Source organism: Capra hircus, chromosome 23 (assembly GCF_001704415.2).
Source record: "Capra hircus breed San Clemente chromosome 23, ASM170441v1, whole genome shotgun sequence".
Lineage (NCBI taxonomy): Eukaryota > Metazoa > Chordata > Mammalia > Artiodactyla > Bovidae > Capra > Capra hircus.
The window spans coordinates 30,920,652-30,947,977 of record NC_030830.1 but is presented as its reverse complement, the minus strand read 5'-3'; the positions used below and the strand labels follow the sequence as shown (position 1 = coordinate 30,947,977).

Here is a 27,326-nt window from a genome sequence, read left to right as displayed (position 1 = left end):
TACGGGTGGTGAAGATATATCACTGTCAGCCCCCAAAACTGCCAGCCCCAGGATTAATGATAGCAGGAGTTATTTTTGGAGGTAGAAATTAGTTTTCCCCATACTGTGAAATTCAAGCCTGCTTTGAGTTTGGATCATGGGTGAAGTTATTATGAATAACTTATTTGGGACTAAACTGTAAAACTGTTCAAGTGTAAGAGAAACCCTTCTTAAGCCTAATTTTGTATTATGGTAGTTGAAGTATAAGAATAATGTACTCTTTTTTTTCCTTTTCCATTGTGGTTTGTTACAGGATATTAAATATAGCTCCCTGTGCTATAGAGTATGATCTTGTTGTTTGTCCCTTCTATACATAATATTTTGTATCTGCTAATCCCAAACTCCCAGTCCATCCTTCTCCTACCCCCTCCCCCTTGGCAACCACAAGTCTGTTCTCTATGTCTGTGAGTCTGTTTCTGTTTCATAGGTAAGTTCATTTGTGTCATATTTTAGATTTCACATAAAAGTGGTATCATATGGTATCTGTCTTTATCCTTCAGACTTAACATTGCTTACTGTGATAATCACTAGGTCCATGTGTGTTGCTGCAGATGGCATTACTTCACTCTTTTCAGTGGCTGAGTGGTATTGGATCATGTGTGTGTGTGTGTGTGTGTGTGTGTGTGTGTGTGTATAGATACAGATATATGATATCTTCTTTATCCGTTGATGTGTCAGTGGACATTTAGGTTGCCCCCATGTCTTGGTTATTGTGAATTGTGCTGCTGTGAACGTAAGGGTGCGTGTAGCTTTTTGAGTTAGGATTTTGTCACAATGTATGCCTAGGAGTGGGTTGCTAGATCATATGGCGGCTCTGTTTTTAGTTTTTTGAAGAACCTTCATGCTGTTTTCCATAGCGCTGCATCAGTTCACATTCCCATGAACAGTGTAGGAGGAGGGTTCTCTTTCTCTGCACGCTCTTCAGCATGTTATTCGTAGACATTTTAGTGATGGCCGTTTTGACCAGCTGGTACCTCATTGTAGGTTTGATTTGCATTTCTTTAATGATTAGTGATGATGAGTGTTTTTATGTGCCTCTTAGCCACCTGTAAGTCTGTTTTGGAGTCTGTTGGGGTCTTCTGCTCATTTTTTAATTTTTTATTTTATTTTGCTATTAAGTTATGTGAGCTGCTTGCATATTTTGGAAATTAAGCCCTTGACAGTTACATCATTTGCAAATATTTTCTACCAGTCCTTAGTGTGTCTTTTCATTTTGCTTATGGTTTCTTTTGCTCTATAAAGGCTTCAAAGTTTGATTTGGTCCCATTTGCTTATTTTTGCTTTTGTCTCTATTGCCTTGGGAGACTGACCTAAGAAAACATTGGTATGATTTATGTCAGAGAATGTTTTACTTGTGTTCTCTTCTAGGAGTTTTATGGTATCATGTCTTATCTTTAAGTCTTTTAAATTATTTTGAGCTTATTTTTGTATAAGGCATGAGGGTGTTTTCTGACTTCACTCAGAAAATGTACTTGTGGCTGACGTACTTGTGGCTGTCCAACTTTCCCAAGACCGCTTGCTAAAGCAACTGTCTTTGCCTTATTGTATATTCTTGCCACCTTTGTCGACGATTAATTGTAGGCGTATGGGTTTATTTCTGGGCTCTCTGTTCTGTTTCATTGATCCATTTGTGTGTTTTTGTGCCAATACCAATGCTGTTTTGGTTATTGTAGCTTTCTAATATTGTCCGAAGTCTGGGAGGGTTATGCCTCCAGCTTTGTTCTTTATCCTCAGGATTGCTTTGGCATTCTGGGTCTGGCATATATGGTTCCATATAGATTTTATGATTCTTTGCTCTGTGTGCATGCTAAGTTGCTTCCGTCATGTCTGACTCTTTGCAGCTCTATGGACTGTAGCCCTCCAGGCTCCTGGGAAGGCCAGGTGGCTTTGCTCTGGTTGTGTGAAAAATGTCACAGGTGATAAGATGGGGATTGCATCTGCTGTACTTTTGCTTTGAGGCGGTAGGTGAGCAGTTGTGCCTTTTTTGTCCTGTTATTGAGAATGCTTTTCTCATGATGTGATCTCCCCCTGGCCCCCAGATAAACAGGGGTCACATGACGACAGAAGCCAAGCGAGCTGCGAAGATGGAAAAGAAGATGAAAATCTTGCTTGGGGGTTACCAGTCTCGTGCGATGGGGCTCATGAAACAGCTGAATGACTTATGGGACCAGATTGAGCAGGCTTACTTGGAGTTACGCACTTTTGAAGAACTCAAGAAACATGAAGATTCTGCTATTCCCCGGAGGCTAGAGGTGCCATTATCGCCTTGCAGTCCTGCTTAGAAAGAGAACTCTGAAGGATAGTCAGCGTTTCCCTCTTTTCCCTCTTGTGCAGGCTGTTGTTTGCATTTGACATTGTCTGGCTTTTTTTCAATGAAAGCCTAAAATTTTTGACTTTCTTATCTAGAATGGCCTGTGTGTAGATGGATAGGCCAGGCCATTGTGGATACAGAGACTATTCCTTTACTAATTTTTTGTTTTCCACGTAGATACACTATGAAATAGAATATATAACCCTATAATTTCCCCTCCTGAAACTTAATTGCATCCCATTCATACAGCTCTCTGAGGTAATTAAACCAGTGATGTCTTTTTGTTTTGTAATTTAGAAAGCTGAAAATATAATATAGCTAGTCATCCCAGAGCATCAAATTCCTTTGGCCAGATTTGGTTTAACTTTATTTGCCAAATGTGCGTGAAAAGTCCATGCCCAGATAAATGGCAGCCAGGGCTTATTTAAGTGCATGGTGGGTGTTCATAGGACAGTGATGGCTTATTTATACAAATGCTGGTACATGTATGACCAAATCAAAGAGTGGCCACAGCACCGGTCTTATAGCAAAAGTAGTTGCTATTTTTATTTCTCTTAGGGGAATACTTAACTCTTGAGCGTGTTGACCTAACTCAGCTGTTTGTAAGATTATAAAGTACCATAAGATATTTTTAATTTTCAGTGTGCTTACCTGTGAAATAATTAATGTTTTTATTTCTTCAAGTGTCTAAAAGAAGATGTTCAGCGACAGCAGGAAAGAGAAAAGGAACTTCAGCATAGATATGCTGATTTGCTGTTGGAGAAAGAGACTTTAAAGGCCAAATTCTGAAGCATATTCTCTCACAAGCTGAATTAATTGCTGGTGTTCAGACCCTGGAAGGCTGAAACTGCTGTTTATCTTCATTGACAAATTTGCCCGCCATCTGTGGTTTTTCGATTATTTTCAATGATACCAATCTTACGCATTTATGTGTAAAGACTTTAACTCCACAGGACATTTTAGGGTTTAAATTATTAAGACGATCATTCTTTTAGCAGTGTCTTATTTACAAATTTTTTTAGTTTTGGCCTTTAATTTTAAAAGCCTGATTTTAAAGTGCTGCCTGTGAGTAAACTCTTGAATAAAAACAAAATATAAAAAATTGAGAATGTAGCCTTTTGTTTGAAATAGATACTTAGAGTGCCCAGAAACCAGCAGATACATACTGTGTGTCATAATTAATGAGTAACTTTTGGATAATAAAAATGGCAATTCAGTATCTTTAATTTAAAACCTTAAGAGGCAGTCCTTTTGTGACTTTGTTAGTTTTTACCATTTTTGCATCGAATGATCATTTCTCTATACACTGACAAGAAAGGTTAACTTTTTAATACCTCAGTTTTGTTTTTTTTCCCCAGTATAACTATCGGCAGGTCTCTTCTCTGCCCAGCTACTTACACAGATAGGACTAGATTAGGACTCAAAAGATTTAATTTTTCTTGACTTGTTATTGTCTTGTAAATAGTTTTTTGACAAAGGCATTTTAAAGATTAATTCCAACCATACTATCAAATTTTATTAAAGCTCAGTGTTTAACAAGTTAATCACACAAGTGTAGAATTTGGGGAGTGTGTAGAGGTAGAAAGATCTAACTATAATAATTCATATGAAATCATTATTTGGCTACAAGTTCAAAATAAGCCAGTGATATCTTGGACTCACCAAAAAAGTTTGCTTAATCTTAGACTGCTAGGGATTAAAGGGAGCAGATGAAGGATTCATTCATGTATGCATTCATTCATCAGATGTTGTTCACTGTCTAGCCAGTGTCAGTCCTGGAGACAGAACAGCGACTAAAATAGACAGCCTTCCGGTTTTGTGGAGTTTATAGTCTTTTGAGGATGACTGACAGTGAAAATTCAGGGAAGAAGAATGACTTCGTACACACCAGGACTTATTTAAGTTTTAGAGATGACATGTTATTAAGACAAAGTTCTTGCTCTCGCAGAGGTGATGTTAATGGCAATAAGTACCAAACAGGGGCAAGTATCAAATCATGAACTTTAGATTCAATGGAGAGAGTTAAAATAGGGTAACGGGACATAGTGACTGAGTGGCTACTCTAGGAAGATCAAATTAGCTATATTTGGCATCTTAAAAGGAGCCATCTTTGTGAGGTTCCAGGGAAGAGCAATACCAGCAGAGTGAAGCACCAGCACAAAGTGCCTTTGGTGTATTTGAGGAGCAGAAAGGAAGACAGTGTGACTTGAGTGTTAACAATGGCATTTGTATGGGATACCTGGCTGGATAGGGCCACTCAGGAGGCAGTGGTAAGGAACTTGGATCTTACTCTGTGATGAGAAGCTAGGAGAAGATTCTATACAAAGGAATGACACAATCAGATTTATTCTGTGGATATACGGTATGTCTCACCAGGCTGGAGGTAAGGAAGCTGGTTATATATAGGAGCCTGGTGCAGTAATCCAGGCAAACAACAATAGGGACTCAAACGAGGGTGGAGCCAGTCCTGATGGAGATAGGTTGGAAGAATCTGAGCAGTAGTGATTCTGTAGTCTTTATAAATATATTTGTATTTTCCTCATACCTAGTCACTTTTTTGACTTTTTTAGTCACCTCATATTCTAGTAGTTTTTTCAGTAACTGCACATTTTTTTTTTAGGAAATATTTTGACATCCTGTATGGATAATGATAATGTTGTTTTTTCTAATAGTTCTAATTTTTATTGCATGTTTTGGTGGCTGAATTATCATGATGATGGTGGTAGACATTCTTATTATATTTCTGGTTTTAATGGGTATGTCCATGGTGTTTTACCTTTAGGTTGGCTGTTTTGAGTCAGATATTATTTTCTTTAGAAAGGAAATATCCTCTTTTTAGATTTTAAAGAATTAGAAATAGCTCTGAAATTTTGTCAAATATGCATTTTGGGTATCTCTCAAGATGATCATACAGTTTAGTTTTTTTTTTTCTATTTGATTTGTTGATGATGCTTTGATAGATTTTCTAACCATCTTCGAACTCCTGAAATTAGTGAAGTAAAGATTTTTTTTTTTAAGATTAGTTTACTTCTTATGTGAGCTTGAGTTACTTGGTTTAAAAATAACTGATCAAATAATATTAATATTTACTTTGTTCTCAAAATATAAAGTAATGCACATACTTGTACTCTAAAAAATGACCAAAAATTGCATCATTTCGAAGCTGGCAGTTCAGCTCTGTCAGCTGCTCGTGGTCTTGGCCCATAGCAGTACAGCTTTAGCTGCTCATTGTAAGCAGACGTGCCGTGGTCTTTGTCAGTGTCCCGTAATGCCTGGGATTCTTTACCAGCACCCTCTGGGGGCCATGTTGGGTCGCTGTTTAACATGCACTTCTATTGTATTCTCTTAAACATGTGATCATTCGGTGGTGGTGGTAAAACTAGTGATCAAAAGCATGTTCACGTTTCAGTAACTTTGGGACAGAATAAAGTGATGAAGACCTAAAAGAAACCACCCCTATGAGTGAGAGCCCTCTTTGAAATATTAGAAATAATGGTGAGATAAGAAAAAGCAGTCTTAAAGAAAAAAAAAATACACTACAGTGATTGTAGGCTTACACTCTCCGATCATGCATCCTCTATCTTTACGTTAGTTTCCCTGGGAAGACTAGTTTTGAAATATGGGATGACCTTCAGAATCCATTTCTTCTAAAATGTGACTGCCCTGTTGCGACTACAGAATTTGATTGGCTAATATTTTATTTAGGAAAATTGCCTTTTTACATGAGAGTTTGGGCTTTTGGGCTAGCGTCTAGGTTTTGAGTTAGGCATTTTGCTAGCTCTATAAAGTGAATAGGATACCTGTATATATTTTACTGTATGTTAAGCCGTTACATTATAGCATGAGAGTGATTTGTTTCATGAAAAATTGAAGGACTGTGCTTATAAAACTTTTGAGTTCAGACTTTTTTTTAGGAAATAAATTCTTGATAACTCCAGTTTCTTTTGTGGCTATTAGTATGTTTTTAAATTTTAAAAAGTTTTTTGTTTTAAAATGTATTTCTTTTGCATTTATTAATCTACTAAATTTAAGTATTTTATACTTTCCCAGAAAACTTTTTATTTTGTTGAAATTTAACACATTCAATACTTTTAATAGAGAATAAAAAAGTCTCTTTTCTATTAAACGTGATACTTGTAAGAAATTTATCTTTTCTTAGTTCTACCATTTTCTTTTCCTTGTTAGACTTTCTAAAGGTGTCTCTTTTCTCTTAAAAAAGAAAACTGGATTTGTTTTATCAATTATGACTTTGTTTTAAAATGTATTACTTTCTCATTTTGTGTTTATTATTTCCTTTGTTTGCTCTAGATTTTTTTTCCTTGTAGCTTTTTAAGTCTGGTACTTTTTTGTTTATATACAGTTGAATATGTTCAAGGCTTTTCCTTATCTCCAACTTCAAGTATGTTCACATTTCAGCTATAATAACGTGTCTTGTTTGCTAAGTAGTTTATCTTTGTGTTTTGGTTTAATAGCTAAGAATATTTTAAATTTCTGTGTGATTTGCCTTTAAAAAAAATTTTTTTTTTTTGCTACTTGTAGAATATTTACCTTGACAGTAAATAACGGCTTATTTGGTTTCTTTTTTAAAGAATTTATTGAGGTTTGGGGGCCTAGCATTTTTGAAGAGTGTTCTGTGGGTGTCTTGAATGAAAGTTTATTCAATTTGTGTGTGACAGAGGTGAATGTGTATCTGTTCAACTACTTTAATCCAATTTTCATTTTCTATTTTTTTAATAAACTACCATAGACTAATAATATTGTCTTAGAGTCTCCTATTATAGTTATTTCTCTGTTTCATCTTGTCTAGCTTTTGCTTTGCGTATTTTGATACTGTTACTTAGTATATAGATACCTGTGTCTGTTAGGTACAATTCATAAGGAAGACTTACTAATGTTATTCTTTGTGTCCTGCTGAAGCTTTTTGCCTCAAATTTTATTTTCTTTGATATTAGAATATTTGTCCTCTTTGTTTATATTTGCTTGATAAACCTCTTATATTTAGCTTGCATATAATTTCTAGTTGTGTCTTAAACAGCATGTCTTATTGGATTTTATATTTGAACTCATTTGGAGAGTCTGCATTTTAATAGGGAATCTAATCCATTTGCCTTTATGTTAATTACTGACTTTGGTGTTCTGTGATCCTATTTTGTGCTTTCTCACTGATTCCTTTAATTTCCTAAATGAACTGTAATTTCCTGGTTTTAATTTTCTTAGCAATTTAAAAAATATATATCCTCAAAAAGAAAAAAAAGAAAGAATTTACATCCTCTTGTAAATTTTACCGATGAATGTGTTATCATTTAAGGTTCAGGATCATTCAGAAGAAGGAAATACCAGTAATTTGAACAGGGAACATTCAATATGAAGAATTACTAACTACAGGTGGCTCAGTGGTGAAGAATCCACTTGCCAATGCAGGAGACGTGGGTTCAATCCCTGGGTCTAGAAGATCCCTTGGAGGAGGAAATGGCTGTCCACTTCAGTAATTTTGCCTAGAATGTCCCATGGATGGAGAAACCCAGCAGGCTCCAGTCCAAGGGGTTGCAAAGAGTTGACACGACTGAACACAGTCTGCAGCACAGCTAACGGGATCACCCGCTAAGAGGGGCTGATATCTCTAAAGAATACCTGAACAGCAGATGTAGGGAGCAGCCACTACTTGTAGACTGAGAGAGCCCCCGAGGAAGGAACAGACTTTTGAAAGAGCCCTTTCCCGCCTACCCCAAAGCTGAGATTCATATCTCATTGAAGACAGTGTGGTGTGGCTCACTGGGTGGAGAAATTTGCTTGAAGTTGCCACAGTTTAAAATGGCAGGCAGGGTGTTGGGGAAACTCGGTAGGAAGTCACTTGCTGGGATGCCTGTGATGATTGGAGGGAGGCCGCCTCTTGAGTGGCTGGCTGAATTCTGGAGAGTGTGTGCCACTGGCCAAGAAGCCTCCTGCTGGCAAGAAAGCCACATGCTGACAATGATGTGTGAGGAACAAGGAGGAAAAGCAGCAGAACCGGGGTGAAGCCACTTGCACTTAGAGCGCCCGCCAGTGCCTTCTGCTGACAGTGCTAATGTGTCGCCGCTGAAGGAGGAATATTTATAGGCCGCAACTTGGTATCACATGCAGTGCAAAAGCGTGGATTTGGAGCTGGCTCAATAGCCCATTGTTTTCCAGGCTTTTCTACTCAAGCCTGTATTTATCTTAGCAGCTGAGTAAAGAGTGAAGCTGTTGTCTGAACCACTTTTAATTCCATTAACAACACCTTTATATCTCTGGGGAATCTCCAGTGTATGTGACCTATTTCACTAGTCAGAGCTATTTTATTTCATCTTGTTGTCCCTGATAGGAATCTTTAGACTTGAATCCAAGATTTTCATCTCTGTCTGGCCCCTTGCGTTTAGGGCATTTGTTCAGTGTTACCTTGATTCTTTCTTCCTTCTTCACTTCTGCATTCTTTTTTGTCCTCTCTACTCCTCATTTGCAAATCTAGACAGCATATTAAAAAGCAGAGACATTACTTTGCCAACAAAGGTTCATCTAGTCAAAGCTATGGTTTTTCGCATAGTCATATATGGATGTGAGAGTTGGACCATAAAGCTGAGTGCTGAAGAATTGATGCTTTTGAACTGTGGTGTTGGAGAAGACTTGAGAGTCCAAGGAGATCAAACCAGTCAGTCCTAAAGGAAATCAGTCCTGAAAATTCATTACAAGGACTGATGCTGAAGCTGAAGCTCCAGTACTTTGGCCACCTGATGTGAAGAACTGACTCGTTTATAAAGACCTTGATCCTGGGAAGGATTGAAGGCAGGAGGAGAAAGGGACAACAGAGGATGAGATGGTTGGATGGCATCACTGACTCGATGGACGTGAGTTTGAACTGCAGGAGTTGGTGATGGACAGGGAGGCCTGGCGTGCTGCAGTCCGTGGGGTCACAAAGAATTGGACACGACTTAACTGAACTCTACATTTGCACCTGGAAATGAAGCCAAGAGAGGAGTTCAGACAATATCCTAAAATTTTTGGTTTTATCAGTAATAGATGCATATGTTTAGAATATCATATTCTGGAATGGTGGATTATTTTTTATATTTTTGAATTGTTTTACTCTCCACATAAAAATGTAGCAGCCCCAAGCCTCTGAAAAACACTTTCAAAATGACGAGATGACAAGCTATCCCAATGGACTCCAGAATATGAGTGGGTGGAGATAAACCACCAGGAGGCAAATGACATGTTTGCTTTTGTGTATGTGCAGGGAAAATAAAAGGGAGGCAGTGGGGCATCTGACAGACCTAAGAAGAGGAGAACCCCAAAGTAGCCAACAGGTATTCAAGGAATGAGTGGTGGATCAATCTGAGATTGACGGCTGAAATTGGGAGGTGTTTTGCCCACTCTGGGGTAGTGGGTGAGTGAGAGAGTAAAAGTTTAAAGACAAATTGGCAACCTAAATGATTGATGTGTTAATATTTTTTAAGATAGGCCTAAATGCCAAAGAATTGATGCTTTTGAACTATGGCATTGGAGAAGACTCTTGAGAGTCCCTTGGACTGCAAGGAGATCCAACCAGTCCATCCTAAAGGAGATCAGTCCTGGGTGTTCATTGGAAGGACTGATGCTAAAGCTGAAACTCCAATACACCTCATGCGAAGAGTTGACTCATTGGAAAAGACCCTGATGCTTGGAGGGATTGAGGGCAGGAGGAGAAGGAGATGACAGAGGATGAGATGGCTGGATGGCATCACTGACTCGATGGACTAGAGTCTGAGTGAACTCCAGGAGTTGATGATGGACAGGGAGGCCTGGCGTGCTGTGATTCATGGGGTTGCAAAGAGTCGGACACAACTGAGCGACTGAAGTGAAATGAAATGTTTCAAAAGTCTGTTTCAAGGCAAGATTTTTTTCCTTTGGGTATGGGGGAGTAGGGGAGGAGTACAATAACTTATTATGGGGCTTCCCAGGTGGTGCTAGTGGTAAAGAACCCGACTGCCAATCCAGGAAAGACATAAGAGATTTCAAGCCCTGGGTTGGGAAGATCCTCTGGAGGAGGGCATGGCATTCTACTCCAGTATTCTTGCCTGGAGAATGCCATGGACAGTAACTTATTGTACATGGGTATTAAAATTACCAGCCTTGGGTCTTCCCTGGTGGTCCAGTGGTTAAGACTTGCCCTTCCAGTGTAGAGGGTACAGGTTTGATCCCTGGTCGGGGAGCTAAGATTCTACATGCTTGATGGCCAAAAAACCAAAACATAAAACAGAAACAATACTGGAACAAATTCCCTGAAGACTTTAAAAATGGTCCACATTAAACAAAATCTTTAAAAAATTATAATACCAGCTCTAATATATTTGTTAACCTACCCTGTGCTGTCTAGCATGGTAGCCACTAGCCAAATGTGACCGTTGAGCATTTGAGATGTGCCTGGTTTAAATCGAGCTGTGCTCTAAGTAACTTACTGGATTTTGGACACTTAGTATGGAAAAAATATAAACTATCTCAACTTTTAAATATTGCTTACATGTTGAAATGAGAATATTTTTGATCGAGTGGGTTAAATAAAACATTATTAGAATTGAGTCCACCTGTTTTTACTTTTTAAAATGTGGCTAGTAGAAAATTTAAAATTACATGTGTGGCTTGCATTATATTTCTGCTGCTAAGCACTGTTCTAATTCTTTTGTTATTGATTTATAATTTAATTCCATTGTGGTTTGAGAACATACTCTGAATGATTTCAATCCTTTTAGATTTATTAAAGCTTGTTTTATAGCCCACCACATGGTCTGGGTGAACGTTCCCTGTTCACTTGAAAATAATGTGTATTCTGCAGGCTGTAATGTTCTATAAATGCCATTTAGGTCACATTCATCGGTGGAGCTCAAGTTTCCTAAATCCTTAATTGCTTTTTTCTCTCCACTTCTTCTATAAGTTGCTGAGAGAGATATATTAAAATCGCCAACTATAATTGTGGGCTTGCATATATGCCTCCTTTTAGTTGCATTCGCTTGCTTTTTTCTGCATTCACATTTAGGATTATTATGTCTTGCTGAATTGTCTCTTGAATTGTCATTGTGAAATGTCCTTTACCTGGGGCAACGTTGTCCTGGAGCCTGTTTTGTCTGATACTGTGTCATCGTGTGTCTTTTCCTGTCTTTTTGCCTTTAACCTCTCTATCCTTACAGTTAGGGTAGTTTCCGTCATGTTGGTTGTGGCCGGCATGTCTCTCAGACATCTTGAGACTCCACAGGTCACTGAGGTTCTGTTCTTTTTAAAAACTTACTTCTTTTCTTCTCTGTTCTTCCTCTTGTTTAAATCCTATTGCTGTTTTTCAGGTTCACTGATTTTTTTCCTGCATTATCTACTTTTTTTTCTTTATTAATATTCCTTTCCAGTTACTTTTCATTTCAGATATTTCATTTGTCTTTAGTGGTTTCATTTTGTTCTTTTTTATGTCCTTTCTCTCACAGTATTTGTATTTTCCTTTACATTCTTTAGCATAAAGAGCATGTTTATCATAGCTTTTAGTTTAACATTTTTTAATATGTATGATTCTCACTGAAGTGTAGTTGATTTACTATGTTAGTTTCAGCTGTACAACATAGAGAGTCAGTATTTTTGTAGCTTATACTCCACTGAAAATTTATAATAGCTTTTTTTGTGTGTTGGGAGATGCATCATGAATTTATTACTTTTTATTGAAGGATAATTGATTTACAATGTTGTGTTAATTTTTGCTCTACAGCAAAGTGACTCAGTTATACATTCTTTTTTTATATTCCTTTCCATTATGGTTTATCTCAGGACACTGAATATAGTTTCCTGCTCCATACACTAGGACCTTGTCCGTCCATTCTGTATGGAATTGTTTACTATAAATAGCTTTCAGAATGTCCTTATCTGCTAATTCCATCATTTGTCATTTCTGGGTCGACTTCAACTCAATGATTTTTCTCTTAGAAGGTCATTTTTCCAGTTCTTTGCAGGGCTAGTACCTACAAAGGATGGCATACATTTTGAATGTTATATTGTTGGCTTTTGCTTGGTTTATTTTAGCCTTTATTCTAGCAGATAGTTAATTTACTTTCAGATCAGTTTAATCCTTTGAGGCTTATTTTTAAAGCAGACTATGGCCCATACCTGTTTTTGTAAATAAAATTTTATTGGAACACATCAATCTACCTTTTGAAAATTATGTATATTTATTTATTTATTTTGGCTGTGCTGGGTCTTTGTTGCTACGTCCGGGCTTTCTCTAGTTGCGGCAAGTCGGGCTACGCTAGTTGTGGTGCGTTGGCTTCTCGTTGTGGCGGCTTCTCTTGCCGCAGAGCATGATCTCTAGGACATATCGGCTCAGCTGTGGTGCACAAGTTTAGTTGCCCCACAGCGTGTGAAATCTTCCTGAACCAGGGGTCAAACCCATGTGCCCTGCATTGGCAGGAGTTGAATCTACCTTTTTGATTCATGAATAATTCTAGAGGTTCTTTCTATATCTTGGGAGTATATCTTGTACTGATACCCTTTGAAATCAAGTTCATGGAAAAGCAGTTGTCATCCTTTTCTGCCAGATATCACTTGATGTTCCGTCTCTGCCCAACCCCGCTCCCCTGAGAATGTTTGGTTGAATGTACTCGAAGATTGTCATGCAGTAATGAAGTGGTTAAAAAGCAGAAGCTGGACCAGATTTTAAAAGCCATGCATGTGGCTTGCCTCTAGGAGGTGTGTGATGGATTATTGGAAGACTAAACATATAATTTAAATCTTTACTCATGCCCCCAGGAGAAGGGCATGGCAACCCACTTCAGTATTCTTGCCTGGAGAATTCCATGGACAGAGGAGCCTGACAGGCTACAGTCTATGGGGTCACAAAGAGTCAGACATGACTGAGTGACTAACAAACATATAATTTACTCTCTGCTTCCAGAGTAGCCACTGCAGAGAAACTTAATATTTGACTGAGAGTAGAACTGTTCAGAATATGTGGGTGTGGACTTTCCCAGTGGTCCAGTGGTTGGGAGTCTGCCTGCCAATGCAGGGGATATAGGTTCAGTCTCTGGTCCGGGAAGATCCCACATGCCATGGAGCAGCTAAGCCTCCATGTCCTGTAGCCCGCGCTCCACAACAAGACAGGCCACTGCAACGAGAAGCCCATGCTCAATGAAGAGGAGCCCCCGCTGTCTGTAACTAGAGAAGTCCGTGCACAGCCACGGAGACCCGGCACAGCGAAAACTGAACAAGTGCATTTAAAAACCTGAAAACAAAAAAATGTGGGTGATGGTTATTCAATTAGCCCAAAAGAGAACTTCAAACAAAAGTGGTCAGGCTTGCCAACTGTAGTTCTGTGATTAAGACTTTGAGGAAGGAGAGGTGAAGAAAACCTGTCCAGGTGTAGGACTTGCTTGCTTGAGAAATCTAGACTAGAAGTTGTTAACCTCTGTAGAGGTGTCCAGTATCTGTCCCCAAAGTTCAGAATCAATTGATAAGATTGTGGGGGAGGAGAGTGGCAGCCATGTTTAATTTGGCTTTGGTCTGGCAGGAGTGAGCTGTTTCTCTGCTTGGTGGGTTAGGCAGAACCTACATGGATGAACTTACTTTGATGGCGCTTTAGAGAATTGAGCTTGGAGGGAAGATGGGGATCTTAGCAGTGATGAGCTTGCAGATACAAACAGGCAGTAAACTAGAGGGCTTTGCGGGTATTTAACTTGGCAGAAGCCATCATTTTCAGAAGAGGGTGGGATGGAACTAGAGAATGAGTCTAGGGGAATCATGACTTATTAGACTCTTGTGTAGACTTATTTTCCTAGTCACCTGTTTGGTTTTATTTTCCGCTGTTGCCTTGATGGTTGATCAAGTATTGGGTTGACCAAAAGATTCATTCATTTTTTCCCCATAATATCTTATGGAAAAACCCAAAAGAACTTTTGGGCCAACCCAATATTTTGGTCTTGCCTTTAATAGGAATCAGTCCTGAAGTGACATGCGGTTATGGTTGGTTAAGGAAGTGGTGGCATACCTCTTCCAAATTCCAACTGACTCTGTCAGGGCCCATGGAGTGTGGTCTGAAATTTGAGCTGGTTGGCTCAGCATGCCAGGGCCCAAATGCCATCTAGTGGTTAAATGGAGGAGTTGCTTTTAACTGCTGCTGCTGCTAAGTCGCTTCAGTCGTGTCCGACTCTGCGACCCCATAGACGGCAGCCCACCAGGCTCCGCCGTCCCTGGGATTCTCCAGGCAAGAACACTGGAGTGGGTTGCCATTTCCTTCTCCAATGCATGAAAGTGAAAATGAAAGTGAAGTCACTGAGTCGTGTCCAACTCAGGGACCATCAAATCTGAGAAACAGAACCTGTTCATTCTCAGATGTCATCATGATTTTCAAGCACACTTGCTTCTTTGAGAATCCTTGCTTTCAACTAGCCTGTATGTGCTCTGTTCCATCCGACTCTTTGTGACCCTATGGACCATGGCTAGTCAGGCTCCTTTGTCAATGGGATTCTCCAGGCAAAAATACTGGAGTGGGTTGCCATGCCCTCCTTCAGGGGATCTTCAGGACCCAGGGATTGAACCTATGTCTTCTGCACTGCTGAACTTGGAACTAGATGGATTCCAAAATAATATTAGGTCCAAACATTCCTATTGGGACTTCCTAGTAACTCAGTGGTAAAGGATTCACCTTCAATACAGAAGACACAGGAGACGTGGGTTTGATCCCTGGGTGGGGAAGATCCCCTGGAGAAGAAAATGGCAACCCACTCCAGTATTCTTGCCTGGAGAATCCCACGGACAAGGGAACCTGGTGGGCTACAATCCATGGGGGTCCCAAAAGAGTAGGACAAGACTTAGTGACTAAACAACAATATCCCTAGCAGATAATGAGGAAATGATAGCAACAGTTTTGCTTAATGACAAAACCACAGCAAGCAGGTAGAGAAAAAAACCTAAACAAAACCAGTGGTCTTTGAGAAATAGGTTCATCCACCCTGAGACTGAAATCTCCCTCAATAGACTGAGCTACTGTAGGAAGCTCCCTGAGCATGGATGAGGAAGTGAAGATTGACGACTCTAACTACCTGTGATGTGGCTGACTGTGGAACAGTTTCATAAACATCAGGATATGTGTGAGGCCTTTCCCCAAGTATTTGCCTAAGAAGTCACGCCCCTTTTCCAACAATGCTGCCACTGCTTTAAAAAAGTTCTTTGGAACTGCTTATTGGGATTATTTTGAAACCTCTATTGGTGCTTGGGAAAGACTGACTTGGAGACAGTTCATGTAATGGGGTTGGAAAGGACAGACGCAAAGGCAGAAAGATTGATGAGAAGATATTGATTGCAGGAGTCCAAGAACAGGTGATGAGGTATGAGCTGTAGGCACAGAAGAGAGTGGATCCAAGAGGCTTTGAGAAGTCAGAACTGAAAAGTGTAATGCTTGGATACGGAGGCGAAAAATGGTGGTGGGCCAGTTGTCTCTGAGAGGGACAAGTTGTCTCTGATGACATGGTGAATGAATTTTCTCCAATTTTTGAAGAAGAGATGAAAGGGTTGCTTCTGGTGGAGACGTCAAGCGGGCATTGGGTCTGGAGGTTAAGAAGGAGATTGTTATTGGAGACCGATCGTTACTTATTCATGGAACAAACATCATAAAATACCTGTAGTAACAGCTGGCGGTTAGCACCTGTCGTGCTGTAGACAGTGCTGAACCCCTCTGTGCGCTAACTTATCCTCACAAAACTGCAAAGTGGGCGTGTTCTCATTACCTGCACTTTGTAGATGGAGATAAATGGTTTGAAAGGGCAGATTGTACCGATCTTCATCCCTAGTTAAGTCTGAATTAAGTGAATGATAGTAGGGAGCAAGAAGAAATAAATGAAAACATCAATGTTATTATCGATGAAACCAGAATGCAATATGGAGATTTGTGCTGACCCTCAGGCCTCAGAGCAGCGTCCCTCGTGGGCTGGTCTGAATTTGTGGAGCAGTCGCATTCTCCCAGACTGCTGCCTCCCACTGTTCTCCCAGGGCTCTGGTCCTAATATGTTTGGTCCTCTATGATGGCTTCTGACAACTTTGAAAAGGTCTTTTGATCTCTGGTTGCTGAAGGTGAGTTTACAAAGCAGGATTGAATTCCTTGGAGACAGGCTCCAAGCTGATCATTTCAAGAGAAACAAGCCCTTGGCAGGCAGGAGTGGGCTGGGAGTCAGGGTTCTGGCGGCCAACTGCCAGATGTTCGGAGTGGACCTCAGGAGCTTCGAGGCTTAGAGGCTCACTGCAAAGTGTGATCTCTGCACCCGCATCTGCAGTACTACCAGCACCCCCTCCCCCTGCTGCTAAGTGTGAACCTGCATTTTAACAGGACTCCCCTGTGGTGACCTGCGTGCATATTAAAGTTTGGGAAGCGCTGCTGGAACCGTACCCAGGGGCTGCCTTATACATGAAGGAGAAGCTTGTTTTTCTCCTGGTTGCCCCCTGGTCTCGGGAAACGTTGATTAATATTCTCCTCCCTGCAGAGGCCTTCCTGCTCTAAAGGCTGCCAACCAGCCTTTCCTTCGATCACTCATTATATCAACAATTTGTCCATTATTTGGGAGCCGGGGAAAAAAAAAAACCTTCTGAAAACATGCCCTGAAGCTCATGGGGCATATGTGATAACTTACTTAAACCAACCTGATACTTATTTCATTTCCCTGCATCGTCCACTCCAAAGAGTTTTTTTAAAAGTAATTTCTGAAACCTTTGGATAGGCCATTTGTTTCGTTCTAAGGCTTTCTCCCCAGAGAGATCTGTGATTATAACTGGAGTGAGAGAACTCTGTTATTAGAAATAATATTTGGTCCTGGAAGCCCCTAGAGGACTTGGGTGGAAGGGGGAATGGTAGCAAGGGCAGAGGGAGTTAGAGGTGAGGATGGGGAGAACAGGGCTCTTGCTGTATCCTTAGTTCCCAAGTTGGTACTTTGAGAAAGAGGTGCACAAATCCAAGGAAGAATGAAGGTTCAGAACTGTGCGGGCTTTCCTACAACCATGCTGTCTGACATGGACACTCGCTACATACAGCAGTTAAAACGAACATTTTGATCAAATTTACATGAATCTAAGCGAAATTATGAGAATTTACATTCACTTACCCTAGCTACATTTCAGGTGTTCAATAGCTACATTTCCACCATCAGGAGAGTTCTGTTGTGCTGTGCTATGCTTGAAAATCATGTGGAGTTGAAAGGCATGTCAGCTGCTAAGATGTAGTAATTTATTTTTAATTCACAACTGAATTGCACAGGAAGGGGCCTGAGGGTATGCATGGTTTTCCCTAAGCCTAGGTGGTTATACCTTTTGACTCTGTGATGCTTTAAAAGATAGAAAGTAAAGCAAGGGTTGGACTTCCTAGTGGTCCAGTGGTTAAGACTGGGTGGGTTCGATCCCTGATCAGGGAACTAAAATGTCACATGTTGTGCAGTGCAGCCAAAAAAAAAAAAAAAAAAGGCAAAAAAGAAAGTGAACAAAGATATCTGTGCCCATTTCCTCTTGAAGTGGCAAGAAGCTGTGGGCCATGTACTGAGTCTGGAACCAGAAGACCCAGTATCGCTGTCTGCTCTGCGTCACACTGGACGGGTGCTAACACCAGTGGTCTCTTTATGCAAGGATGGTGTCTGTCTCTGACTGGCACTGTGCTCGTGTGTTGGAAAGGGCGACAGTGCAATTCTGAATTGCATATGGGACGTAGAAGACGGAACGCTTCATGACTGCTCATTTAGTTAAAGCAGCAACAAAATTAAACAACAATGTCGACAGCAAAAAATACACTCATCTCCCTGCACTGCCCCTAATGTGTGTATTTATCCCTTTAGAAGAGGACTCGGGTGAACATGGCATCAGTGAGCTTTTTTAGTGGTATCAAAATATGATGCCATAGAAGTTTAGTATTGCTAAACTTAAAAGTATTGCTTTTTAACAGGTCTGAAATAAACCCTGATGCCGGCTGTTTTGCATAACAACACCTTAGTTTGGCAATTCAGCAAAATGATATTTTAAGACACAATGGTATTTGCATTCTTGTATAGCTCAACATTTAATGTAAGGGTTTGCACATATAAAATGTGTCTGATTTCCTGCCTAAAATTCAAAGCACCTTGTCTTGTGGTTTTTCTCTGTCACTAAGGGGAAGTTTTTTTTCTTGTAACTTGTTAGTCAGCACTGTTGATTGGTTCTCCTTGTGAATAAGTAAAACAGTGTCTAAGAAATAATCCTATGTCTGTGGGCTGGCCTTTTTAATATACATAACACAAAATTTATCATTTCAACCCTTTTCAGGTGTACAGTTCAGCAGTGTCTGCTATGTATTCATGTTGTGCAGTATGCAAGATGAACTTTTGGAAAAAATCCTCACTTTACTTTTTTTTTAAGTATGTATTTTTGGCTGTTCTTGTCTTCGTTGCCACATGTGGGCTTTCCCTAGTTGTGGCGAGCAGGGCCATTCGCTAGATGCAGCGCGTGGGCTTCCCATTGTGGTGGCTTCTCCTGCTGTGGAGCACAGGCTTTAGGGTGCCCAGGCTTCAGCAGCTGTAGTGCTCGGGTTCAGTTGCTCTGCATGTGGAATCTTTCTGGACCAGGGATCAAACCTGTGTCCCCTGCATTGGCAGGCAAATTCTTATCCACTGTACCATCAGGGAAGTTCGATGAGCTTCTTCATTTTGCAAAACTGTAGCTCTAAACCCAGTAAACAACAACTCCCCAATCCCCACTCCTCCCAGCCCCTGGAAACAATGATTCCTCGATTAATCTGGACACTTTGATGCCTGGGTAAGTGGAATCATATGGTATTTGCCTTTTGGTGACTGGCATATTTCACTTTACAAAATGTCTTCAAGGTTCATACAATAGCATGTGTCAGAATTTTCTTCCTTTTTCAAGGCTGAGTAATATTCCACCAGGAGTAGTTTTTGTCTAGTTTTGAACTTTGCATTGCTTTTCAGTCTCTGTTTATGCTGTTACTTTCTCGTTTCAATGCATTGTGATTAGAGAGTTATCTGTACTCATTCTGCTGTTTGAAATGTATTGAGTTTTGTTTGTTTTTGTGACCTTACATCTGGTCATTTAAAAAATTAATGTACATTGGCTTTTAATAGCGTATCTCAGTGTACTTCAAACTCAGCTGAGCTCACATTTTGTAGATGCTGTGAACACAGGTACATACTTCTGAGTGACACTGAAGTAGATGAGAAAAGGGATGTGCAAGTCAGTGAAAGGTTAGGATTTCAGCACGTCTAAGAGGCAGTCACGACCCAGCCTCCGTCTGTGCCTGCTCAGTTCCCAGTCTGACATCTGCTTCACCCCCTTAGGCCTGGGGAGGTGGAGGTCACCTCCGGAGGACAGTGTCTTCCCATACCCTTCTAAGTAAGCCCTGCAAATACCGATCCATCTGAAACCCTGGATGTTTTCCTGAAGCACATAAAGGAGAGAGTGATTGTTCACTGTAGTTGAGTCAGTGTGGAATTTACAGCTCTGGTACACTTTGAAAGGTTAGAATATGCTTATAAACCTTCATTTCCCTACATTTCCTCAAATGCGCGATCAGGGTACAAATGACCTTGTCCCTGAGCTGGGGAGAAGCAGAAGACCAGCTCTGAAGCTGCCTTCCTACAGGGAAACTCCTGTCTTCCTAGGAGATTTATATGACAACGCAAGGGAAATCCACTACGTATTGCTTAAGTCCCTAGACGTCCATCCAGGGATTCGATCCATCCTGGCAACACCTACACCTGGGGGTATGGTGCTGCCCCGCACCCAGCGTGGAGGGCCCTCCCCTGCTCACCCTGCTGCAGGCTGGTCTTCCCTCCAGCTTCCTACCAGGCTCCGTCCAAACCCAGCCAGGCCGGCTCCAGCCCACCCTGCCCATTCAGCCCTCCTGTGTCACCCGCGGTGCCGATGTGTGCTTGGTCTCATGTATTTTCCACCTCCTTCCAGATCTCTTTCTGTGTCTTGTTTTTGCCCCTTAGCCAGAATCTAGACTTCTTGAACCATGTCTTCTGCCCAGACTCAATCTGTCTCTCTCTGTGTTTCTCTCTTCTCCTCTCATCTCTGGATGCCTGTGGACCACAAACCCCAGCTCCTTACGCCTGGCACCCACACTGGCAGGATGAGCCTTCACTCTGAAAATGACCGCCTGACAGCCGGGTATGGGAAAGGAGAGGCATTGGGGAGGACCTTCCAGGGAACAGGATCACACCCTGTTCTCAGAATCAGAAGTTCTGGGTTTAAGTCTTGCCTCTGTTGTATTTAGGCTGTGTGACTTAGGCAAGTTACTTGATAGCTCTGAGCTTAACTTCTGTTGTTGAAAGGCAGCTGTGCCTGCTCTCCTGAAGGACCACATCGAGAGTCAGGTTGGTGTGGTTGGTGAGCTGCCCAGTGCCCACACCTGCAAAGCTTTCCTGCTCCCTGGGCTCTTCATGACCTCTTGACTGGAGCTTATGGAGAAGGAACCTAGAGAGAGCCTCACACTAGATTCGGAGCTGCAGCGAGGTCTGTGGAGGGGGAGGCGCTCACTGGGAAGGCCCAGAGCGCCTGCGGACCCACCATCCCCGGTGACTTGACCCACATGTCCTTGGCATCGGCTTCTATCTGAGTCAGTGGATGTGCTGATTAGTTGTACTTGGTGAGCCAGAGGCGCAACCAAAATATGTTGCACTGTGGGATTTAAACAAATTAACAGAGCACTGTGGTGATGAGTGTGGAAACACATTTCAGTTTGGGTTTTCAACCATTAACACATATGTTCTGAAAGCCAGTCTGGGAAAATGCGCTTCTGTCGATGGCATGGAAGCTAGGTGCCGTCCCTCCTCCTTAGTGCTGATGAGGGAGACAGGAGGGTGGCGCCTGTCGTCCCCTGGGGGGCAGGCAGTGGGGTGGAAAGAGCTCTGGATTCATGAAGGCTTGACCTCAAAGGAGCTGTGTGACCTTGGGCAAGTTACTTACCTTCTCGGAGCTTCAGTCTCTCACCTGCAAAGTGGGGGAGCTCCTTTACAGGGTCTTGTGAAGTTTAAATCAAAATATCTGGGACCTCACCCGGTACACAGTGGGCCTCCAGTCAGTGGGAGGTTTTACTGTCATTTCACACAGTCGGGAATGGGATACAAAACAAAATCACTGTTAACTCTGGGGTTTTCTGTTACAGCTGAACTTAATCCTGGCTAATGCACTTGTCTTACAAATGAATTCCCCACATTGCTTAGAAAAGGAATCCAAAGTTACAAACCCCTAACTTCCTACACATGGCCTAGCCTCTAAGCCTGTTTTGCATTTTTCCAAAATAACTACCACTCTCTCAGTGAACATTCTCGGCGCTCTTTAACAGTCAGTTTTCAAAGCTCTTATAAAAAAAGCTATGTCTCTCAGTTTTGGCCAGAGGGGCAGAAGCAGAAATGTCAGAGACATGTTCTTAAAATGAGAGGGGGTGTCCATCACTCTTTCTGCACTGTTTATACTTACATTTATGGTGCCAAATGTGTAGTTTTCTCCCTGCCAAGCCAGCCAGTTCTCTAATTCTCCAGACACCCACTGGGTGTCCTACAGTTTAGCTCAGTTCTGACACTGTGACTATTTGGAGTTGTTATTTGTATTCAAAAATACAGGACCTCCCTGGTGGTCCAGTGGTTAAGACTCTGCCCTTCCAGTGTGAGAGGCATGGGTTCGATCGCTGGTTGGGTAACTAAGAGCCCACATGCTGTGCAGAATGGGCAAGAAAATACTAAAGAATTAAACAGTGTATCAGTGCGGATGGTGGGTTGTAATATTTATGTTTGACATATGCAAATATTAGATCAATCAATGTTTAATATGTAAAAAGTTTTTGTTAAGTCACTGCAGTTGTGTCCAACTCTTTGCGGCCCTACGGACTGTAGCTTGCCAGGCTCCTCTGTCCAAAGGATTCTCCAGGCAAGAATATTGGAGTGGGTTATCATTTCCTCTTCCAGAGGATCTTCCTGACCCAGGGATCAAACCCATGTCTCTTATGTCTCCTGCATTGGCAGGGGCCTCTTTACCACTAGTGCCCCCTGGGAAGCCTGTGATTCACTATGGGTATCAAATATGCTGAGTGAGGAGAGGTGCTCGAAATAGTTGAGAAATCAGGGGAAACTGGGCTGTCGCAGGACAACTGGCCATCTCATTAATGAGCAAAGGTCAAAGGATGAATCTTAGGGAGCAGTTCTTTTCCCAGAGGCTAGAAAAGACCAATCGTGGGATAGGGTGGAGGCGAAAGGAAACACTGGTGGGAGATAAGGACCACTGGAGGAGCCTAAGGATGACCTGATACATTCTTCAAAAATGTGCATATCATTAGTAAAAGTGCAATACTAATGTATGTGCAATTTGTCATTGGCTTTGAAAATGTATAATACGGTAAATCTTTTCATGCCGTTACTTTTTCCTGTACTGTTATTATTTTTAATATTCATTTATTTATTTAGCTGCATAGGGTCTTAGCTGTGGCACCTGGGCTTTTCTAGGTGCAGCATGAGGCTTCTCTCTAGTTGTGGCACATCGGTTTTAGGGCGTAAGCTGAGTAGTTGTGGTTCGTGGGCTTCGTTGCTCTGTGACATGTGGGATCTTAGTTCCCTGACCAGGGATCGAACCCGCGTCCCCTGCCTTGGAAGGTGGACTCTTACTTACTGGACCTCCAGGAAACCCCTGTGCTGTTATTTTTGGTGGCTGCGATCCTGTCTCCTAGAGGCCCTTCTGTGTGTCTCCTTGCCTTGTGTCCCTCCCCAACACCATTCACAAAAATAAATTCCAGATGCCATAAGAAGTTACCCTGAAAACTATTAGAAAAAAATAGGAAATTATCTTCAAGAACTTAGGTACGGAAGCTGCTTTTAGTTACTGCCCCACTGTCCAACCATGAAGAGAAAGGACAATTTGATGTCATTTTCAGGGTGGCCAGAGATGACACATAAAGCTGAAAAGACTAGGAAGAAATTTGTAAGCTACATATAAAGCAAAGGAGGGTAACCAGACTTCATAAAGAACTCCTCCAATTAAAGTAAAGAAAAAGACAAATGACTTAATAGAAAAAACGATACGAACTGGTTACAGAGGAAGCCCTCTCACTGGCTAATACACAGGAAAGATGCCTAACCACACCAGTGATTAGGGAAATTAAAACAACACTGGGATACCACTTTCACTCGTTAGACTGAAAAGATTAGTCTAATCATATCAAGTATTGAGGATACAATGAAAAATAATAATCTCAGACACTGATGGAGGGAGAGGCTCAACAGAACCTGGTAAAATAGAAAATGTGTATCTTGCTGCTCAAGAATTCTATATCTACATTTATACCCAGGGGAAACTCTTCAGCTTGTGTACAGGGGAGCAACCTGAATGTCTATGAGTAGGGAAAATGCATGGGATGTGGGAAGGTCTCAAGAGGAATTGCTGTGCAACAACTGAAAGAAGTTACTGAGAAAAATGGGATGCAGAATCATTTAGCAAGACGGCATTTGTGAAAATCTAACCCACTTGTTTGGAGAGGGCTATGACTCAGAGGTTAAAGCGTCTGCCTGGAATGCGGGAGACCCGGGTTCGATCCCTGGTTGGGAAGATCCCCTGGAGAAGGAAATGGCAACCCACTCCAGTACTCTTGCCTGGAGAATCCCATGGAGGGAGGAGCCTGGTAGGCTACTAGTCCATGGGGTTGCAAAGAGTCGGACACGACTGGACGACTTCACTTCACTCATGGCACCCCACTCCAGTACTCTTGCCTGGAAAATCCCATGGACGGAGGAGCCTGGCAGGCTGCAATCTATGGGGTCGCGAAGAGTCGGACACGACTGAGCGACTTCACTTTTGCTTTTCACTTTCATGCATTGGAGAAGGAAATGGCAACCCACTCCAGTGTTCTTGCCTGGAGAATCCCAGGGACGGGGGAGCCTGGTGGGCTGCTGTCTATGGGGTCGCACAGAGTCGGACATGACTGAAGTGACTTAGCAGCAGCAACCCACTTGTTTATTGGGTAGGACTAGGAGTTGTTACGCACAGACACACACATACACATGGTAGAAAAAAATGCAATTCAGTTAGTAAATTTGTTATCTTCTGACCAAATTATACTTTAAAAAACAGAGTCATGGATACAGAAAACAAATTAGTGGTTGACAGAGGGGAGAGGGGTAGGGAGTAGGGTGAAATAAATGAAGGGGATTCAAAGATACAGATTTTCCATTATAAAATAAACACATTGGGCGTCTCTGATGGTTCATTTGTAAAGAGTCTGCCTGCGATGCAGGAGATGCAGGTTTCATCCCTGATCTGGGAGGATCCTGCATGCCTTGGAGCAACTAAGCCTGTGCGCCACAACTATTGAGCCTGTGTTTTAGAGCCAGGGAGCCACAACTACTAAAGCCTGCTCGCCCTGGAGCCTGTGCTCCCCAACAAGAGAAGCCACCGCAGTGAGATGCCTGAGCACCGCACCTGGAGAATAGCCTCCACTTGCTGCAACTAGAGAAAGCCCACACAGCAAAGACCCAGCACAGCCAAAAATAAATAGATTAATAGATTTAAAAATTTAATAATAAAAAATACGTTGCTGACATGTAATGTGCAACATAGGGAATATAGTCAATATAGTCTATTATAATAACATGGTGACAGATGGTAACTAGACTTATCATGTGGATCATTTTGTAATGTATCAAATCACAATGATGTGTGCCTGAAACAGATGCATGGAAAAAGAAGATGTGGTATATATATACAATGGAATATTACTCACTCATAAAAAGAACGAAATTCTGCCAGTTGCAGCAACGCTGATGAACCTAGAGAATATTGTGCTTAGGGAAGTAAGTCAGAGAAAAACAAATACTGTATGATATCACTTATATGTGGAATCTAAAGAATCATACAAGCAAATGTATACAGCAGAACAGAAACAGACTCAGATACAGAAAACAAACTCATGGTCTCCAATGGGGAAAGGAAAGTGGAGAGGGGCAAAATAGGGGTAGGGTATTAAGAGGTACAAACTACTATGGATAAAATAAAAAAGCAACAAGGACATATTATATAGTACAGAGAATTATAGTCATTATCTTACAATAACTTTGAACAGAGAATAATCTATAAAAATACGGAGTGACTGCTGTACACTTGAAAGTAATGTTGTAGGTCAACTATCCTTCAAAAAAATTGTGTATTTCCTGCTTGAGGAAATGAACAGCTAGGGCCATCATTTCAGGTGCAGACACTGCAGTTGGACAGAGCACTTGGGCAGGGCTCCTCCCGGGATGGGTCAGACTGCATTGGGTGGACAAGGGCCCGGAGCCCATAGCCCAGCATCAGGGCTGCAGCAGACCAGTAAAGGGAACGGTCTGGGAGAGGGGCAGTGGGCAGGTGCTGGGGTCCTCGAGGGAAGCGCAGGGCAGGCATGAAGTTGGAGGGGCATGACCTTCACGTCAGCTCCCCTTCTGGACTTTGTTAGTGGTGGAACTCCTGGGTAGACACCCAGGCCGGGGGACAGGAGGCTCCTGCAGTCCTTGCACCAGAGGGGGCATTTTCTAGGTGTCTGCGGGGCTCAGGTGCGCCAAAACTTACCTGGGGGAAACCTCTCTGCCACTGGCCCTGATAAGGGAGATGAGCTGCTTTGCAGCTTGGTTTTCTGACACGTTGCCTTTGGCTCCCTCTGACTGGCATCACTACCTCCTTTCCTCTTCCTGACAGTCTCCCGGAGACCCTCCAAGGTCATCCTTTCCTGGAGCATTTCTATTACCAAAGGAGACAGTGGGGCAGCAGGAGAGGGCAGTGCTTTAACCCAGAGAATGCAATAAAAACCAGGCTGTCAGGAACTTGCAGACCGTCACTTCATTTCAGCTCTGCAACAACCCTGGAAGGTTCCCGCCCCCTTCTGCCCCTTCTGCCCCGCCCGCTGTCCCGCCCCTCGCCAAACTAACAGATGGGGAAGTGGAGGTTTGGGGGCTTAGAAGGTGCAGTCACTGGGTCAAGGGCACAGAACTCGCGCCTCTCAGTGGGGCTGCCCTTGAAAGCACTATGGGTAGAGCCTCAACCCCCCACCTTTCTTCAAGACGGCATCCCTTCCTCTCCCTGCCCTGCGCCTCCCTCAGGCCCCTGGCCTCCAGAGCCCACCCGGGAGCCAGGCCCCTTGCCCCTTGCCCAGGCGCCTGGGCTGCGGTGGGTGGCGGAGGAAGGGCTTTCTGGTCCCGGCTGCCCTTCTGTGGCTTGAACAGGAAAGAGACAAAGGTCCCATTTTCGGGCCGCTGTCTGTTTCCATGTCTCTAGTTGCTCAACCACCAGGAGGAAAAGCATTTGAGGTATTTCCATGGGAAATGGTAGCCAACAAAAGCGCCGTTGGGTGGTATTCTAGTTAATTGCAGGAAGGCGGGCAGCCCTCCAGGATATTACCTTTCTTGGGCTGGAAAGTGTTTCTTTGAAAAACGTTTTGGTTCAGCCGAGGCCTCCTAAGTTTTCTCAGATTTGCTTGTTCATAACTACGAAGTCACCAAGTCGGTCCTTGGCGGGGCCTGGGAGGGGGTGAGGCGGGAGGGAACCATTCCGATGACAACTCTTTGCTAAATGATGGCTGGAAAACACTGGATTCTATTTCCCAGCCGGTATAAATTCCTAACGGGGGCCATTCCCCCGAGGCCTGCCTCCCCCAGACGGAAACAGAATCTGCAACCCTGAATGAAACGTCTCTGCCCCTTCGAAGGGGAGAGGGCAGGAAATGAGGAGAGGTGATCACTCTTCTTAAACACACTTAAAAAAAAAATAATGAAAAGAAAAGCATTTGCAAAGGTGCATGAAGCCAAGTGTGTTACTCCTGACACGTTGGGTTTACATGTGCTTTTGCTGTTTCAGAATGTTTCCAATTCACCGCAGCCCCAGGAGGTGAGCAAGGCCTCCATCAATCCTTGCACCTGAGAGAAGAGGGCTCTGCAGTTAATGACACACAGCCCAGGTCAGCCTGCTGGTGACAGAGAGC

General features: G+C 42.4%; 1 protein-coding gene across 1 annotated transcript in view; it reads left to right on the top strand.

The window, feature by feature from the left end:
• CDC5L (cell division cycle 5 like) overlaps window positions 1-7,105 on the top strand; it is a 45,042-nt gene extending 37,937 nt beyond the window's left edge. The window contains exons 15-16 of the mRNA XM_005696360.3: window positions 2,079-2,291; window positions 3,035-7,105. Of these exons, the coding sequence (XP_005696417.1) occupies window positions 2,079-2,291; window positions 3,035-3,139 (318 nt within the window). The 3' untranslated portion in view covers window positions 3,140-7,105. The remainder of the gene's footprint in view (window positions 1-2,078; window positions 2,292-3,034) is intronic.